We start from the raw sequence: 19562 nt of genomic DNA on the forward strand, positions 1-19562 counted from the left end.
GTAGTTTGTCTTTGCAGCTTTTTGTTATTTGTTGTACCATCTTTCATTATAGTGGGAGTTTCCTTACTCTAAGAAATCATTAGCATGGTTGTCTTAGCTGTAGTGATATCTAATATCTGTAATCGTATAAAACATTACTGAAAACCACTTTTGTCCTGGGATTTTTGTTTTGGCTTTGATTGTAATAGCTTATGTGACCGCCTTCCTTTATTGGTCTTTCTATCAACTATTCCTGAGTTAACCTTGGCATGATAGCCTCAACATATTCCATAATTTTCCCCAAGACGCCTTATAGTTAGAGGCATAAAGATTTGTGACTGCCTGAATTCAACAATCTTTAACAGTTTTATATTTTACTACTCTTTTACATTTTATGTTTGTATTTGACTCGTCCCTTTTTAATCTATAGTCAACCTGTGGAGCTCTTTGCCAGAGGATGTTATGAAGGCCAAGAGTATAACAGGGTTTGAAAAAGAGCTAGATAAGGTCATGGAGACTAAGTCCATCAATGGCTATTAGCCAGGATGGGCAGGGATGCAAAACCAGGCTCTGAAGTGTCCCCGGCCTCCTGTTTGCCAGAAGCTGGGAATGGGCGATAGGGGATGGATCACTTAATGAACAGAATAGGTAATCATTCCCTCTGAAGCACCTGGCATTGGCCACTGTCGGAAGACAGGATACTGGGCAAGGTGGGACATTGATCTGACACAGTATGGCTGTTCTTATGAGTTTATTAACCTTATTACCCCATCATGATACCTCTGTTTCAGCCAGCTATGAGGGCCTTTTCAGTTGTCTCCAAGTATGGCATTTAGATGCCCGCTGAAAGCCTTCTCTTAATAGATGTACTCTAACTCTCATAGGGCTTGTTTACACTTACTGGGGGATCCATGAGTGGCGATCGATACATTGGCAGTCAATTTAGCGGGTCTAGTGAAGACCCGCTAAATTGACCACAGATTGCTCTCCCATCAACTCCTGTACTCCACTAGATCAAGAAGAGTAGGGGGAGTCGACGGGAGAGCGTCTCCAGTTGACATCACGTAGTGTGGACCCCATGGTAAGTAGATCTAAGGTACGTCGATTTGAGTTACGCTATTCACATAACTCAAATTGCGTATATTAGATCAGATTTCTTCTGTAGTGTAGACAAGCCCTTAGTTCTTGGGATAAAACTTCACTATTTCTTTTCAACTTTCAAGCCTAGATTGGGCCTGAATCTCTAAGGTAAAAAAAAAGCAGAAGTATAAAAAAAAAATCACAGCTTTCAGGTTGCTTTTTACATCAAAAAGAATCAAGAAGAGGCATGAGCTTACTTTATCTTTAACCTTGTACATTACTCATTAAGAGGTTCCTTTGCCAGTGAAGTTAAATCTGGGATAAATTGTCACATTTGCATGAACACCTTCTGGGCAAGATGCTTAGGATGTTGTAAGAGTCAGAGCATCTCCTCCAGTTCCTTGGGAACGTCATTCAGTGCATCTGATGCTGTCATATCTGTGGCTGCCAACTCTTTCACTCTAATATCCTTGGAGATACGGCCTGATATGCAGGCTAAAGTAGACCTACTGGCTGAGGGTTTGGATCTACTCAGCATATGTCTTCACTGTAGAATTAATTTAGTTTTTTTCTTGGTGTTGCCACAAAAAACCCCTTCTGTCCACATACACGACCCTCATGTGAGTTTGGTGCTTTTGGCCTGGGCTAGTTGGCCTTGCTAGGGATAGAGGTTAGAGCCTGAGTGTTGTTTTCACTTAGTCTGCAGGGCCGGCTTTAGGAAGTGCGGGGCCCAATTCGAACATTTTCGGCAGGGCCCCAGCAGGGATGACTTTAAAAAAAAAATGTAAAAAAAAGCCTTTAATTTCTTCCATGTATTATTTACTTTCCATAACTATATAAATAATAAAATTATATATTATGTACATTGCATCATATATGCTGTTATTAATGACCTCCGTTTCACATGTGTGCACGTGTGTGGGTCCCAGCTGCTCCCTGCCCCCCTCATTGAAGCAGGTGTGCAGGGTTACTGCTCTGGGAACTGCAGGGCACCAGTGGACATGGGGCTGGTTGGAGGCAGGGCAGGGGCTGACTGGAGGTAGAGTCTGTCTGCAGGCAGGGTAAGGGGTGTGTGGGGCGGGCTGGCTTCAGGCAGGCCCACAGGGGGTTGCGGCAGGGGTTGGCAGGGCTGGAGACAGAGGAGTGTGGGACTGTCTGGCTTCAAGCAGGGGGATGCGGCAGGGGTTGGCTGCAGGCAGGGCAGGGGGTGCAGGGCTGGCTGCAGGCAGGGCAGGGGATGCGGGGCTGGCTGCAGGCAGGGCAGGGGGTGCGGGGCTGGCTGCAGGCAGGGGATGCAGCAGAGGCAGCTGGAGCCCCGTCCCTTTAAATAGCCCCCAAGTCCCCTGCTATCCCAGGGCTCTGGGGGCTATTTAAAGGGCCTGGGGCTCCCCTGGGTCTACCCCCCCCGGCCCTTTAAATAGCCACGGGGGCCCTGGGGAAGCGGTGGGGCTCCAGCGGCTATTTAAAGGACCGGGGTGGCAGAGGCAGCTACCCCAGGGCTCTGGGGGCTATTTAAAGGGCCCAGAGCTCCAGCCAGGAGAGCGGGGCCGTGGGGCCGCCACGCTCCAGCCGGAGCTCCGACCGGGGCCGTGGGGCTTGCCGCACTCCGGCCGGAGCTCCAGCCGGGGTCGCGGGGCCGTGGGGCGGCCGGAGCTCCAGCCGGGGCCGTGGGGCGGCCGCGCTCCGGCCGGCGCTCTGGCCAGGAGAGCGGGGCCGCGGAAGACCTCGGAGCGAACCGCAGCCAGGGTGAGTAAGTAAAAAAGATTAAAAAGGCGCCTAAGGCGCGGGGCCTGATTCCCGGGAATCAGGCGAATTGGCCTAAAGCCAGCCCTGTTGGTCTGGTAACCCACCCACTTAGCAGTGAGGATGCAGGCTAAACCACTAGAGTGCTGATAGACCTCCAGTGCCTTCCCACAATTCTCCCCAGGTGCCTAGAAGACAGACAAATTCTCTCACAATTCACTCAGAAAGAATCATGGAGCAGCTCAGTTTACTGTTGCACAAAGAACTGTGGGATGTGCCCAGCAGTCCTAGCGACACACAGGTGAGCACAGCACAAGTGAGGGCACAGTAATTCAGGTGTGGCTTTGTACTGTGGCTGCTCACACCCGGCCTAGGGACCGAGTTGCCAGTCACCTGAGTGAATGCTGCCATGAAGATGTACTCTAAGAAAACGGATTTTCTGACAAAAGAAAAGGAGACGAAGTCATAGCAGCCTCCTTGGATATGTTGCAAGCTCTTTCAGGCTGAAGAGGCAGATCCGTTATACACTAACCTAATGATTAATGAAGGCAGGAGGGATCTTGTGAGAGAAGGAGTAAAAATCAGTGACAACATGACTCAAAAACCTTGTTTGATCCACTTGGTCCGTGTACAACTTTAGAAGAAAGGTCTGGTCAGTCTATTTTGTCTTTCCAGATAATACCCTCTTCCTTCATGTTGAGCATACAGGCGAGTCTCATCTTACGCGGGGGTTCTGTTGTGCAGTTAGCGCGTAAAGCGAAAACCGCGTATAGTCAAAATTACATTGAGTTGAATGGCAGGCGGAATCACCCGCACTACAGGTACAGTATTAAAATTGTTATTTTTCTCTTTTTTGAGGTTTTTGTTTTTGTTTTTGCTGACCGCGTAAAGCTGAAATCGCACGTTAAATGTGCGTAAGATGCGACAGACCTGTACAGTAAGTTTTCAGGTAACTCAATATTTAGCATAACCTTTAATATACTGTTTATTGTGGGTGAGTTAATGATATTGGAATCTTTACTTTTATTTTCTGACTCTTGTGCGTATCTTGGTAAGGTAGCTAGACATGGCTGTTGATGTAAACAAAGTAACTGACGTTGCTTATTTCTTTGCATTCATTATTAAATTGTCTTCCTGCATTTCATGATAATTTTAGCAATGCTTCTTGCACAGAGAAGAAGCTAATTTTGCTATGGGAGCCATAGCAAGGGAGACTCTAATTTCCCTTGTGTATATATAAAATAATGTTTTCATGTTAAACTATTTTAGCTTTTAAACTGAGTACCTCTTTCAGTAATTTTTAATATTTGTAATGTAATTGGAACAATTTTAATCTTATTTACATTTGATTGTTTTTGTTTGTTTAGTCTATTTTAATTGTCCAAGCTGAAGGAAGTACAAAAAGTAGTCACTTTCACTTCTGTTTAGTCAGTATTGGATTATCATGCCCTATCATGCACTACAGTTAAATGCTTGATTTGTACTGTCCAATTTGTACAGCTATTGAAACTGACAACGTAACCCTCAGTGCTTTAATGATCTGCTAGGCAGCAGTTCAAGGTGATGCTGTTTTGTTGGAAAAACAGAGGGACTTCATCTTTGCTCTTCTGTTCCAGTCTTTGGGCTGATAAACTGGGACAGAGGCTGCACATATTTCCTGCTACTGTAAGAATCTACTCTTCTTTGCCTGTGCTGCTCTACTTTGATTCACTGGTCTGCAGGATCTTTATAGAAAAACTGAATGCAGTCACCATCTTATTTCCTTATTCTTGGCCATGCCAAGATGCTATTGAAAGTTAAGTCTATATTGGTGGCCAAATGCTAGTTACACTTTTGAGTGGGATACAAAAAGTCAAACAATCAGTTTTCATTGTAACGACAAAGGTTTTCTCTGAATACTGTGTGGGTATCTCAGTTTCCTCTATGCATTTCTTAAGTATCTAGGTGGTGGGATAAGGGTGTGTGATTGTTGCAGAGCCCTAGGCAGGTATGATGCTGTCTGTACAGAGAATGGCCAACATCCTGTCTCCTGGAAACTGATGGCCTGGGCCCCTCCCCTGCAAGGTGCCAACTGAAGGTGTTGGAGAACAAAGATCAGGTGGCCTCCTGGCCTGGGAAAGAGACAAAGGCCAGAGGAGGGGCTGGAGGGAGTTTCAGTTTTGGAGCTGGCTGGGGAGATGGGGGAAGGCCCAGAACCTGGGTCTGGGCTTCCCACCCTCCCAAGATGGACCTGACTGATGGGTCCTGTTTTCTGTACCTACAAGCTCTGTTTTAGACTGTGTTCCTGTCGTCTAATAAACCTTCTGTTTTACTGGGTGGCTGATAGTCATGATGAATCACAGGAAGTGTGGGTTGCAGGGCCCTGACTCCCCCACACTCCATGACACAAGGCTTCAAAGCGAATATGGAAATCTGTTTGCAAGTACTAGTGAAGAGGAAATAAACCAAATCTTCTGGTTCTCATTGTGTTGGCCTTATCAGTGTGGATAGATTGAAAATTCAAGTACTCTGAGGTAGAGACATATGAACACACACCTCTGTCTTCCTAGGCCAGTCCATTAAAATTTGCTAATAGTCACTTTATTTCTTGTCCTACTTAGAGGATAATAGAGGACCGTAGAGCGTGAAGTTGCTAAATCTTAAATGCCCAGACACTTTACAATTAAAAACCACACTGGCCCAAATTTAACATTTGCTGTGGGAGCAATTAGGCTGCTGTACCGATAATGTTGGAGATACAGTTGTAAATATAACTATGGGGTGTGGGTTATGTGGCTATTTACTATGTAGAAGCTATGGATGTTGCTGGTAAGTGGAGAAAGAGTAGGCCATGGGTGCAAAGTGTAATCAGACTGAACTTTTTTGACAGTTGCTGGAAAATAACTGTTGTAAGTCTGTGTTAAAGCTCTTGTTGCCTAGTAACCCTGACCTAATAGGTTATCCTAAGGGGCTCAGAGAGGAATTTTGTTCATTTCCTGATTACTGAGCAGAGGCTGTACTGTCTCTAAGTGCCCCATTTTCTGAAATCAAGTTAATAAGAAACAGGCATTCACATTTTGTGAGGAATAGAATTGCTGTAGCTTTAGATATTGGACTTAATTTTATTTTATTTTTCTTGAGACTGTGAGTGTACAGTGTTCCTACACACCTCATAGGGTATATGAATTATTTACATTCTCAAGGATTGTTGAGAAATAACATTTCAAGCGTGATATAGTAACTGCAATCCTTTCTGAGTTTGTCTGGTTTGCAGACATAACTGGATGCTGAGAAACTTTAGTAGGCATGATAACTCTGCCTCTGTTGCTTTGTGTCTGGAGCAGTCTACCAGCTCCATTCCTTGTTGGAGAAATTCATGTCCACAATTTAGACCCTAAGTGCAGGTTGTACAAGGAGTCCCCTTCCACCTCTGTTTTATCAAATTACTCCTGGATATAGGTGTCTGCTTCACTCAAATACAAGTAATCCAAATACAGAAGCTGAAGTTAAACGTTCAGAGTTTGATACAAATCAAGTAAAGCAAAACTGAAATAAGGGTAAGGTGACCATTTTTTTCAAATTTAAAACCAGGACATTTAAAATAGCTCAGCCAGCATGAGTAATAGTCGCTGTCGTAGAATATAAGTTGAAAAAATATTGCGGAGTATGCTTATCTTTTTTTTTCTTTAAGTGAAAGAATACAATAAAATGTACTTCTTTTATTTATATTATATATTATGAAAGTAATTTTGTGAAAAAAAACCAAATATTTGATATGGGTAGATTAGTACATAATTGTATACTTAGGATTTTGGGATCCAAGTAATAAAGAAACAAGTGTAGCAGTAAAACAAAATGGTTTTAATAAAAAATGGTACAAAATTACTTAATCTACATTCCTAATTTTGCTTCTTATATTTTTGTGAAGAGTGGATTGATTTTAATAATAATTCTTTTTCCTGGATGTTTTTATAAAATTCCATGCAAGTTTGGTTAAAATTATATTTAGTAATTAGCAAACATTTCAAAGTTTCAACATGTAATTGAGTTTTATCACTGGACCAGATATTGTTCATCAAAGAAAAAAGACGTTCGGCAGGTGCATTGGTTCCTGGTAAACAGAGACAATATTCTACCAATTTGCCAATATTTTTGTAGGAAACATCATTTTCACTGAAGGCTTTGAATATTTCAATCAATCTGTTCAATACTGATACAGAATTTTGTCTCCAGTGAGTAATTTTTTCATCTGTAATGTAGCGCAGGAAAAAGCAGGTTTCATCAAACAGTTCATCTTCTACTAAACTGATTTCAGAAAAATACTGAAGAATGTAATCACTGCAAACTTGAATGTTGTCATGGGTGAGTTTAGTGTTTAACAAAACCCAATTGAATTTTTCGGTATGCTTAATAGGTCCTTCCCATTCCTCTAGGTATTGAATACGTGTCATAAAATTCTACCACTTTTTCTTTGAAAATAGCAGGTTTTAATATGCCTTCTTCCTCAAGCTGCTTCAAATTTTGCCGCACCTGTAACGGCAAGAAAACGTTTGCATTTCTGTCAGCTAATTTTGTTTTTAAGTCACTGTAAATATTGCTAGTTTCTATAATAGAAATCTCCTGTTCTTCTATTTTCAAAATAGCATTGTGGAACATTGATGACACGTTATGCAAAAAGTAAAGCCAAGACTCTGTCTCTGAATTATCAAAATAATTTGTGATAATTGTGGGGCTCTTCTCGTTTGAGGCAAAATATGATTTTAAGGCAGGATATATTTGTAGGATGCGCTCAATCGAGGGTCGTAATGCCAACCATCGTGTGGCACTGTATCCCAAGACTTTCTTATATTCGATGTCCACGAATTCACAAAATTCTTTCAATTCATTAATGCGCACTGTATATATATAAAAGTATGAATAAATCTTGGTGATGAAAGTTTGCACATCAATTGGTACACAGTCGGCTGCAGTTTGTATAGCATTGTTCAAAATATGAGCGGCACAACCAATTCCCACAAGCTCTCTTCCACCCAAATTTGATTTCAGCTTGGTAAAAATGTTATTTTTCCCACTTCTTCGCATTCCTCCAAAGTTAGTATTGGTGTTGTCAGCCCAAAATCCAAGTACCTTGGTATCTAAACGATACTTTTTTAACACTTCCAAAATATAATCAGTAACTATGTCAGATGTTTTGCCTGGCAAATCTCTTACTTCCAAAATTATGACGTGTATTCCAGACTGGTATGAAAAATATCTTATTATTATGGGAATCAACTTTACTTCCTTGTGGTTTGATGCATCCGAATAAATAGAAATAAAATTTGCAGCATCTAAATCCTCTTCCAATAACTGTTTCGCATAAGGCACCAGCACATCAGTAACTATTGCCTCGCATTTTGTTCTAGAACATGTAAACCTGGCATCAAAACATGTTTTAATCAGTTTGCAGGTACAATCCATTGATCGGAATGAGTGATTATGCATTACTGTGTGGTACGCCCATAAACCTTCAGCTGCAGCTAGTTTTCTTTCAGCATCTTCAAATTGTTTTTTCTTAAAATATGATGTCACACTCGTACTTGCAATTGCTGCAGACACGGCCCGTTTATGTTTGACTGTTTGTATGTGGTTTTCAATGTCGGTTTTTCCACTGTTTGCAATAGAAAATATACTTCTGCATTTTACACATTCCACCTCACTATTGTCATTATTAGTACTTGCTTTGATGAATGTATATTTCGATTTTAACTCGTCATTGAAGACGCACTTTCGTCGTTTTGGCGCCATGGGTGTCCAAAAATAAACAATTATTACAAACTTTGTCGGATGTCGGTCTTGGTCCAAGGGGGTGAAGTCATCGGGTCCTGGCGAAGCAGCGAGGTGCGCCGTGAAAACGGCGGAGCGAAAAGCTCGAGTAACCGAGAGAGCGCGGAGCTCTGAGGGCCAGTGTCACGGTCTGAAGATGCCAAATCACTGGTGCCTGTTCTGTGCTGCGGAGGGCCTTTTATAGTCCAAAGCTAACACCGAATTGGTCGATTTTGGCGGGCTCTGTGTGATGACGTCATCATCGAGTTCCCACAGTCGGGCTGTATGTAATGCGCGGGAGTATTATTGAAGAGTCGCCGAGGCCACAATATAGTGAGAGTGCGTGTGCTGAATGCCAAGTATTGCCGAGATCCAACGACGAGAACCGTCGTGTAAAATAAAACTAAAACTATGATAAATTAATAAAATTGATTTAGGCTGGTTTATCAAGGATTGATTTGATGTACTCAATCTTTTGATAAATTAATAATTTTTGATTTTGTAGTCCTAAACTGTACTGGTTACATCTCACGACTAACCAGACCAATGTCCAATAAACCAGTACTGTACTGGTAAAACCAGTACGTATGGTCACTTTAAATAAGGGGCTCCCTGTTCTGCAGCATGTGGAACACATGGGTCTGTAGATTAGAATAGCAGTGCAAGAGGGGGCAGTATATTACTGAAGCTCCTAGAGGCCTTAACCAAGATCAGTGGTGGTTAGTGCTTTACAAACACACAGTATCCTTAAGCTGACAGTCTAAATCAGGGATGGGCAAACTTTTTGGGCCGAGGGCCACATCTGGGTGCTGCGAAATATCAAGACAGATGGCGTCCCGACCAAACATCGGTCAGGATGTGGGACAAATGCCTAAATATCGGGAGAGTCCTGATCTTATTGGGACGTCTGGTCACCCTACAGGAGCTTGGGGTGTGGGAGGGAGTGTGGAGTGTGGGATGGGGTGCGGTGTGCAGGCAGGGGCTCAGGGCAAGGGATTGGGGCAGAGGAGGGTGCGGGGTGTATGAGAGGGCTCAGGGAAGGGGGTTGGGGTACAGGATGGGGCTCAGGGCAGGGGTGCAGGGGGGTACGGACTGCGGGAGGGGGCTCAGGGCTGGGGGTTGTGGTGCAGGAATGGTGCAGGGTACGGCAGGGGGTTCAGGGTAGGGGTTGGGATGCACAGGGGTGCAGGGTGCGGCAGGGAGCTCAGGGCAGGGAGTTGGGGTGCAGGAAGGGTGCGGGGTGTACAAGGGGGCTCAGGGCAGGGGGTTGGGGTACAGTAGGGGTTCGGGCTCCAGCCCGGCGCCACTTACCTCAAGCGGCTTCAGGGTGGTGGTGGCGCGCACCGGGGGGCAGGGCAGGCTCCCTGCATACCTGCCCCGTCCCCAGCCCCATGCCGCTCCAGGAAGCGCAGCAGCCCCGGGGGGCGGAGGGCTCTGCGTGCACTGCCCTTGCTGTGCCTCCAGGTATCTCGCCCAAAGCTCCCATTGGCCACGGTTCCCTGTTCTCGGCCAATGGGAGATGTGGGGGGCAGTGCCTGGACGCAGGGGCAAGGCATGGAGCCCTCTGTCTGGTCTAAATAGACAAAGGTCTGGGGGGATAAGTGGGGGTAAAACAGAGGCACAGAGGTGGAGTGACTTGCTCAAGATCATCCAGCAGGCAAGTGGCAAAACCAGGAGTAGAACCTAGGTCTCCTTGTCCACTAGACCATGCTTGATGCCTATCTAAAAAGTCTCTACATTCAGTCTACAGAATGTCTTTCCTCCTCAGTATGTAGATTATATTATACACATCTTTGTTTCTTAAGAGCTAATCTGCTCCTGTTTATCTCCCAGCCATAATCTTCTGTTCAGTCATAATTGCCCCATTAACTGTGATGTCATAGCAATTTCTGGATTAATTTGGAGAATAAGCAGCAAATGCATGTGAGATATTGAGGAACAGACCCTCTCTTTTAATGCATATGTCCTTAGAGATTGGAAAGAAAGGATGGAAAAAGAGTGTGGTGCAGGATTTTCTAAGTAGAAGGTTCATCAGGAGTTGTTTTATTTAAGGGTGGCTCCTAGCCAAGGTGTAAAGTTTGAAACCATTGTGTCCTATACATTGAAGTAATGCCACTAACGTCTTCGTTGTTTGCTAGTTACTGTGCTTTGTTTTGAAAGTTTGTCTGTTAAGAGAAACTAGATGTTTTTAGTGCCCCCTATGTTGCTCCACTACACAAGCATTGTGGATTTGATTCCTTTTGCAATCCCTTGGGTTACTTTTGAAGTTTTAAATATTAAACACTTCAGTGTTTTAATACTGCTATGACATATGATGGTTACTGGCTTAACTCTCCATTGCTTTTCTTTCAGCTTTACAGTGCCTAGATGCTTTTAAGCCTTGTATCAATGAGGGAAAATGCATCTCCTATCGCAATGGCACAGGATATTGCAAGTAAGTAAGCTTTACTTTAATCCTGTCCTCTCCTCTGCTTTTCAGCCCAGATCTTACACATAAAGAAAACAACCCAAAGGCTGTGGTCAGGTTCAGGCTTAGTGTGAATTTTTGATTGACATGAAGAATCATGGCTGCCTTTGGATTGTAGGCTGCATACCTGTGGAAGAACAGAAAAATAGAGATTAGAGATGTAAAGACTTGTTACCAAGCCCTTGAAAATAGTTCCTTACATTACTCTGGTTCTCCTTTGAGATTGTCTGAATGTGTCCTCATACTCGGGTGATGCATGTCTCTAAAGCCATGGTGTCCAAACTTTTCCTATCTCTCCCTGCCCCCTTACCAGTAATGAATCTGGCCATGCCCCTCCTCCCCATTACTCCACAGTTGGCACAGCAGAGGAGGTTGGGCTGGGGGCAGAACTGGGACTGGGGGAAGAACTGGGGCTAGAGGCAGAGCTGGCCTGGAGCCGGATAAGGAATAAAGGCAGATCTGGCCCAGGGAGCAGAGAGGAGCTGCGTCTGGGGGCGGAGCTGGGCTGGGGCAGAGTGGTGCTCCCTCCACGCTCCCTCATGGGAGCTGGCCCGAGCCCTGTCGTGCACGCTCCTGAATGTTCCTCCAGGGTGTGCCCCACTGTTTGGGGACCACTGCTCTAAAACATAGCTTGGGACTTCCTTGGCTAGCAGTTTACCCTTAACTTAAGGTTTAATTTAAAAACCTGTTAGTTTTTGTCCAGGTTCTTAGATTGGGCCTTGATAGTTTGACTTCTTTACATTAAGTTAGGAATAGAGGCTGTGAAAGTGATGAACCTTATGGGCAGATTTCCCCATCCTGCTACAAAACATCTGTAACTTGTAGCACAGGGGTTCTCAGACTTTTGTACTGTACTTGCTTTGTACACAGCAAGCCTCTGATTGTGACCCCTCCCCATGCATTAAAACTTTTTAATATATATTTAACACCATTATAAATGCTGAAGGCAAAGCAGGGTTTGGGGTGGAGGGTGACAGCTTGCGACCCCCCCATGTAATAACCTCGCAACCCCCTGAGGGGTCCCGACCCCCAGTTTGAGAACCTCTGTTGTAGCTGGTGCGAACTCACTCCTCTTCCAGAGGCTTGGCTTTATTTACAAAAGGAACTCAAAGCTCAAAATCCAGGCCAAACTTAGCTATTTGCAGGGTTCCTCTGAACTCTGGTACCCCCACCATAGGTTCTGTCACCTCTTTGTCTCTGTGGGGGTAACAAGCCCCATTCAGCTCTGTGTCACAGGAACCCACCTACTATTTCCCAGCTCATAGGGTTGGTTTCCTGGCAAATTCTTGCAGTCTTGTTATAAAGGTGACTTTGCTTTTTTCTGCTGTATGGAAAATCTCTAAAACTGCAAAGGGTGCACTGGAGCAGTCTATAGTTTCTGGAAAATGACATTGTACCTGTTGGGGCGGCTCTAGGGATTTTGCTGCCCCAAGCACGGCCGGCAGGCTGCCTCTGGCGGTTTGCCTGCCTGCGGGAGGTCCTCCGAAGCCGCGGGACCAGCGGACCCTCCGCAGGCACTCCTGCGGGAGGTCCACTGAAGCTGCGGGACCAGCGGACCCTCTGCAGGCAAGCTGCTGAAGGCAGCCTGCCTGCTGCCCTCGCGGCGTCGGCAGAGCGCCCTCCACGGCTTGCCGTCCCAAGCACGTGCTTGGGCCTGGAGCCACCCCTGGTACCTGTTTGAACACAACTCACTTTTGGTAGGTTAACTTTGCAACTACAAGGATGGACATTTTTTAAAAGCAAGCTTCACCTCTGCAACAGTTGATGGTGTTGGTCATCCTCACTTGCTAAAGTCAGCTTCTCACTTGCCTGTGGTGACTGGATTTTTCAAGCCTTGTTTACTTAGTTAATACTAGTAGTACCATTTTGTAGCACACTGAAATCCTCTCTTCTTGGTGCTTACATTCTTGACATATTTGTAGATTTCGTCCCACCTACTTAGGCTGGCTAAGTAACCAGCTATTCATATTTAGCTCTTTTCAACATTTCCTTCATAAACGAGTCCCTCCTGCCTCTGAATGTTTGTAACCCATCTCTAAAGTCCCTTCAGCTTGTCAGTATCTTTCTGCTTAGAGGGTGCCCAAAACTGAAAGCAATATTTTGTGAAATTGCACCTGAGATGTGTAGATAGAAAATCATAATCTCCCAATACTGGGATGCCTTTTCAGTTACAAATTGATGGGGTTTTTGCAGCCATGATGCACTGCATGCTAACACTTGCTGTTCTCCATCATCTCAGGTTTTTCACCCTTATTGCTTCCCAGGTTTCTCCTTCCCATGCTTTGGATTATTTCCCCCAGATGTATGAGTGGCATTTTTTAAAGCTAAAGCTTTCTTTCTCTCCTTGTCTGTTAAATAACTTTCTGTTTCTGTCTTGTGACTGGTGTTGCAGTTGCTCCCAGTCAGCACCACTTGTAAATTTATTAATCTGGTGTCTGTCTAGGTGTACAGATCATAATAAAGGTGTTAAATAAAACTGATTCCAACACTCGTCCCTGTTGTACCTCTTTACAAACATCTCCATCTTGATACAGTGTTCTTGACTATATACCATCTCTTAGACAGTTTTCAATACACCTGGTAACTTAGCTACTTTGAATTTCTCATTTAAGATTTTGACGCTGTTGGTTGTTCTACTAAATCCAACTGTTGCTCACTTCAATATCAAGCATATGTGTCAAGAGGGACACCCAAGTAATTTAAAGCCATGATTGCTGGCAATACTTCTGGCTGGTGGTGGCTTTAATCGTTCAACAAAAATGTATGATTCAGAGGTGTTTGTAACTCTTGCTGCTGCCTTCCTCCTTTCTGGTAAAAGTCTAATGCAGGCCCAATCTTCCCCTACTTCCAGTCTCACAGCTCAGTCCTTCTGCAGGCGCCAATGAAAACTGAAGACATGCAGTGCAAGTTCTGACACCTGCATGACCTTGCACCAAATTTCCAGTTCTGGTTTAATGCTTTCTTTTTTGTAGAGAGGAAGGAAATGTAGCAGAAAACTCAAACTCAGTCCTTTAAGGTGGAATTTCCATGTTGGCTGTTAGCATCCTGTTTTCCTTTGCAATGATTATAGGGAACTTTTAATAGGGGAACTTCCCATCTGCTGGGGCAACCTAAACTATTTTCTGAAATATTTTTATAGCTGCAAGAGTAGAAACATTGTGTTCAGGAAGCTGAGCTTTCAGATCAGGGCAAGTGAACTGACTCGGAGCTCTCCAGTATCACTCACTAGTTAGCTAAATCCCCACCCCTCCCACTTGATTGTGTTTTCTGAGATGGCTGCAGTACTTCCTCTGTTTGGCAATAAGTTAATGAGAGGCTCTCTTCCTCTTTCTTCTCTCCACAGAGTTGTTTGTTCCATTGTGTTATCAGACTAACTTGTTATGGCTGGGAGTAGGGGAAGATTTAGGGCCTGCAGTAGACTTTTCCCAGAAAGGAGAAAGGCAATAGCAAGAGTTATATACAGCTTTAAATCATACATTTTTTTTTTCAAAATAAATGGTTAAAGCCACCACCAGCCAGACGTATTGCAAACAACCACAGCTTTAAATTACTATCCATGAGGAACAAATGGACAGATGAAGTAGAAGCCCAGTACATCATAGGCAGATATACACTGAATAAGAATTGGGTTAGACTAGAATGTTAATAAGCAAAATAACTAGTCTAAATACTTGGCAAAGCAGTTAGAAAATGACAGCTTAGTACTGAAACCACTATCATCAGAGTGGTAATTCTGTACTGTCCATGTCCTGCTTAAAAAGGGACCTGGATCTAGGCTAGAAAAAGCCTCCTCTAACGTGGCCAACTTCTGGTGGTTAATTCTTCCAGGGTGGGGATGGAGATCTTGAGCCTAATGATAAAGCTTTGTTGGATCCTGTATATTCTATTAAAGCACACTGCTCTTGTGACTGGTTTATATATGCTTTGGGTAGCTCTGTCTCTGCTCTGCCAGTTTTCTTATGGGACTGTTTGATGGTGCTTCTAACCTCCTTTATCCTTGACTTTGTAGTTAGGCAAATTCCTCACTCCTGTTTCTGTCTATGCTGAGGTCAGAATTAGTTTTCTTTCTGAGGTGTCTCAATGAGTCTCTTCAGACAGTAGATACAAAATACTTCTCTTAAATGGATTTTATTGACACAATTAGAAGTCAAAGAAGCTGTAAAAAAGTAGTAATGCACTTGCCTAGACAGCAAAGAGCTGCACTAAACAGGCCAGCAGCGCCTAAATTCTAAAGTATTGTTCAGGGTGTCACTGACCTGAGTTTTCAGAACAGACAGTGAATTGAAGGAAGCTGTTAGAAGTGCTGTGGAAGAAGGGGGTATCTTGCTAAATTTGTACAGGGCCTTGTGTAATGGCCTGCATTTGTGCACACTTTGTAGGCACTTGAGGTAGGCAGAGGGTTGGGGTGTGTGTGTTCATAAACCAGAGGATAGACCAAAAAAAACTTTTAAAGACTTTTAGCCAATTTCTCTCTCTCTCTTTTGAATTCTGACTTTTGCCAAACCCATGGGATCAAAAATGCAATAATTGCCCCAGGCTCGCCATCACACTGTTCACCACAGTAACCTCCCCAGCAGCCCTAGGTGCTGAGCAAATGCCAGCTATCCCCCAGCACAGCTGCCAAGGTTTGTGCAATGCCATGTCCTACCCCTGCCTCTGCTTGGAGTGGGATGGTATGTTGACCATAAGCTGAATTCTGTGGTTATATGCAAATCAAAAACTTGGATAGAAGCTGCACTGCCTCCTGCCTTCAAGCTCAGTGGAAGGACTTAAAAGCAGCTTGGGTCCCGTGGAGCAACAGGATGATGGTAAGGGGTTTCCAGGCCCATCTGAATTCATTTAGCCCATCCTCTTCTCCAGGACTTTGGCCAGCCCTTATTTCAGGTAGGCCCTTCTTAGCTGGCTTTTCCCAATCAGATTCCAGCTGCAGGGACCACCTGGGTTGAGCGCTAAGTGCCCCAGACTGCCTGCAGGGCCCAGCCTACAAAGAGGAGCTCCATGAGCTGAGACGGATGTCTTCACAGGGTCTGCTTTCAGGGGCCAGGGTCAGTCCCAGATTAATCCGTGGAAAACATCCACTTGAAACCTGAATTCAGAATAGAGGGAGGCCTTTCCCTCTTAGGATGAGACTTGTTGATCTACCCCCTTCCCCCTCTCTTTAGGGATTGGAAGGAAATCCTAAAGGCTGAAGCAAAAGGAAAGGGAGGAGCCCCTCAAAAGGAGAGGTGCTCACTCTTTCCATCTAGAATCCAGGGGGAGAAGCTGGCACTATATTCCCTAGTCTCCCAATATTCTCTGTTGGCGGTGGGCTGTGGGGACAAAAAGCTGCCCAGGGCCCAGGTGGGCAGGAAACACAAAGCCAAGTTTCACCATAGAGATTTCTGGTCCTTTTGTTGTTTGTTTTATTGGTATTACCGTAGCACCTAGGAGTCCAAGTCATGCACCAGGACCCCACTGTGCTAGATGTCGTACAGACACACAACAAAAAGACAGTCCCTGCCACAAAGTGCTTACAAGATAAATAGTAAGAAGAAAGGGATAAGCTAGCCAGAGAATCCTGTTCTTCCTCCTGAGTCTGTGTGGGAGTCAGAAGGAAAAGACTGATTAAAACCTGTCCCAGAATCTTTGCAAACTGTCTCAACTTTGTTGTGGGGCCTACGTTTTCCCTCTGATGATCCTCCAATCAAAACAAAGGGGGTGTCAAGTGGGAGCAAGCATTCTAGGAAATTCCTCCCTTCATATACCAAATTAGAACTACATGCTTGCTCCTGTGCAGCCCCAGATGATATCCCTAGGCCTGAATGGGAAACTCGCATGAAAACCAAACATCTGGAAAGATTGGCTAAAGTAATCTGCAGTCAGGTAGACTGAGCTGGTGAATGTACCCAAAATGGATGTAGTACTGTCTGGTGAAGAACAACCATTCAAACTGAAAGGGCACTTCTTTCAAAGGACCCCACAAAAAGGGGGTAAACGCAACATTGAGGAGAAACAGCAACTTTGGAAGCACAACTGCATCAGCAGCCTCCATGTTTTCTGCTGGTTCTGTTTCTTTGGCATTGACAGCATTGTGTGAATCCAACTCCTTGGATTTCCAGCTGTTTTTTTTTTTATTTGAATAACTATCTTTAGTGTGTTTAGCAAGGAGAACATCTATTGTGAAACTTTCTGAGAGCCTGCACTAAGGCACTGTAGGCAATTGCAGACTGGAGCTGTGAGCTGTAAAGGAAAAAAGCGGGTTGGACTGAGTTCTGACTAAAGTATTTGTGCTGGAAAGTAGCCCAGAGGGAGTAAAGGAGAAGCTTTAATTATAAACAGCTGCAGGGCTGATGAAGCCCATAAGACATTTTTCCACTTCAAATTCTTTTTAGCTTTCAAAAATCATAATTGGAAATAGCCTATGTATGAAACTTGTTCTTAAATAAATGATTAAATTCTCACTGAAGTAGACAAAGAAAGCTCACATGCTTCTAGAAAGTGCCAGGACAAACTTCATGCTCCCATCACTGTTCCTGAGAGTTAGATGGAAAACTGAGGAAAAACAGTGGCTTTTGTTTAGAAAGGGTATTATTTCCTGTTCTGAGCCTGTCATTTTGGAGCTGACACAAGCTGCTGTAATTTTAAGCTGCTCTCTAGACAAGTGGCTTTTATGTAAAGAACTTGAAAGAGCAAATCTTTCTGTGCCTCATTACTAGGGAAACTGATACAAGTTTATAGCAGTGGCTGGTGGATTAGAAGCATTCAAATCCGCTTTACTGCAGGTCTCAAAGTTCCCAGGTATAAACTGATGCACGTTTCTGGTGACATTCTGGGGTATGTGTGCAGGGTCTTTTGTTTCTCAGGGTATATTGTCTCATAATGCTTATGCAGTAAATCAGTGTTATCTATACCTTCCTCACTTCCATACTTATTTATACCTAAACTGATTGCAGTCCTGTACTGAGTAGGGTTAGACACTACATTGGTGTAAATCTGCTTGGGCGACGCTAGCACTCTCATTGCTGTCTATGGGATATTAGCCTTTTCGGATGTTATCCCACCATTAGCCTAAGATGTAGCCCAGCAGGGAGTGCATTCTCATCCATGCTGGTTTTCAATTCACTTTTGTGGACAATCTTGGATGTTAAATGTAATCTATAAAACTACAAGTGGTTTGGCCCCTGGATACCTGAGACTGCTTCTTGAATGAGGACTGAAGTTCTGAAACAGCCTGCCAAGGGTAGTAATCAGCGCAAAAAAACGAACTTAATTCAAAACTGAGTTTATGGAGGATATAGTATGATGAGGTTGCCTACAATGGCATATAGCCCATCTGCAACTGTTACTAGCAAATATCTCCAACAGCCAGAGATGGGACACCAAATGAGAGAGGGCTCTGAGTTACTACAGAGAATTTTTTCCCACGTGTCTGGCTGATGGGTCTCACCCACTTGCTTAGATCTAACTGATCACCATCTTTGGGGTCAGGAACGAATTTTCCACCAGGTCAAATAGGCAGAGAGTAGACCATATTTTTTTTTTTTGCCTTCCTATGCAGCATGGTGCACAAATCACTTGCTGGATTGAATTAGAGTAAATGGTGGATTCTTTGTAACTTAGTTTTTAAATCAAGGTTTGAGTACTTCAGTGACTTAGCCAGAGGTTATAGGTCTATTACAGGAGTGGGTTCTGTGACCTGTGATATGCAGAACATACTAGATGTCTTAAAGTCTAGGCATCTACAGCAGTTCAGATCAACTGAGGAGCTTGAGCCATCAGCCCCAAAGGAGGCAGAGTATTTTCAGAGAAGAAGCTTCAATTTCAGAATTTGCTTCCCCAAACTTCTTAACCTTGGGTCACCCTGCAAATCTTTTATGTTCTCCCAGACTTTTTCTGGTATGGAAGGGTAGGCATAGATTAAAGAGAATTCTAGTTTGGAGGCATGGAGGGGAGGGATGGAGAAGATCTTCAGTTTAGGACAATGTTGCTTATTTATAGTACATGGAATTGTTACTCTTTGTACATGTATCCAAAACTTTTTCACAGATAAGACAAGAAGAGACCATTGTGGTCATTAAGTCTGACCTCCTGTATAACACAGGCCACAGGATAACCCTGAGTTAATTCCTGTTTGAATTGGAGCAGAACTTTTAGAAAAACATCAATCTTAATTTAAAAATGGTTGATGATGGAGAATCCACCATGACCCATGGTAAATTGTTCCAATGGCTAATTAGGCTCATTTTTTAAAATTTGCTCTTATTTCTAGTCAGAATTTGTCTAGCTTCAACTTTCAGCCACTGGAATCCATGTGGAGCCACACTAGAAACATACGTGCTTGAAGATGACTCCCTGGTTACTGTTGCTTTCAGAGACCAGACAGTTTTTTAATCCATCAGATGTGTGCATCTAATCTAATCTAATTTTAAACAAATTAGTGAACAGTTGATTTCAGTTCTGTTGCTACTAGATACTTTGCCTTGGACTTCACTAGAGAACTGATCACTCTTCTTGGTCAGAATCTCCCTTC

The 19562-nt window shown here is 43.9% G+C and overlaps 1 protein-coding gene across 1 annotated transcript in view; it reads left to right on the top strand.

The window, feature by feature from the left end:
* NOTCH2 (notch receptor 2) overlaps positions 1-19562 on the top strand; it is a 152021-nt gene that overhangs the window by 20643 nt on the left and 111816 nt on the right. Inside the window, exon 2 of the mRNA XM_039486397.1 lies at positions 10939-11020. Within this exon, the coding sequence (XP_039342331.1) occupies positions 10939-11020 (82 nt within the window). The remainder of the gene's footprint in view (positions 1-10938; positions 11021-19562) is intronic.

The sequence above is a fragment of the Mauremys reevesii genome, linkage group 8 (assembly GCF_016161935.1).
Source record: "Mauremys reevesii isolate NIE-2019 linkage group 8, ASM1616193v1, whole genome shotgun sequence".
NCBI classification, from domain to species: Eukaryota; Metazoa; Chordata; order Testudines; family Geoemydidae; genus Mauremys; species Mauremys reevesii.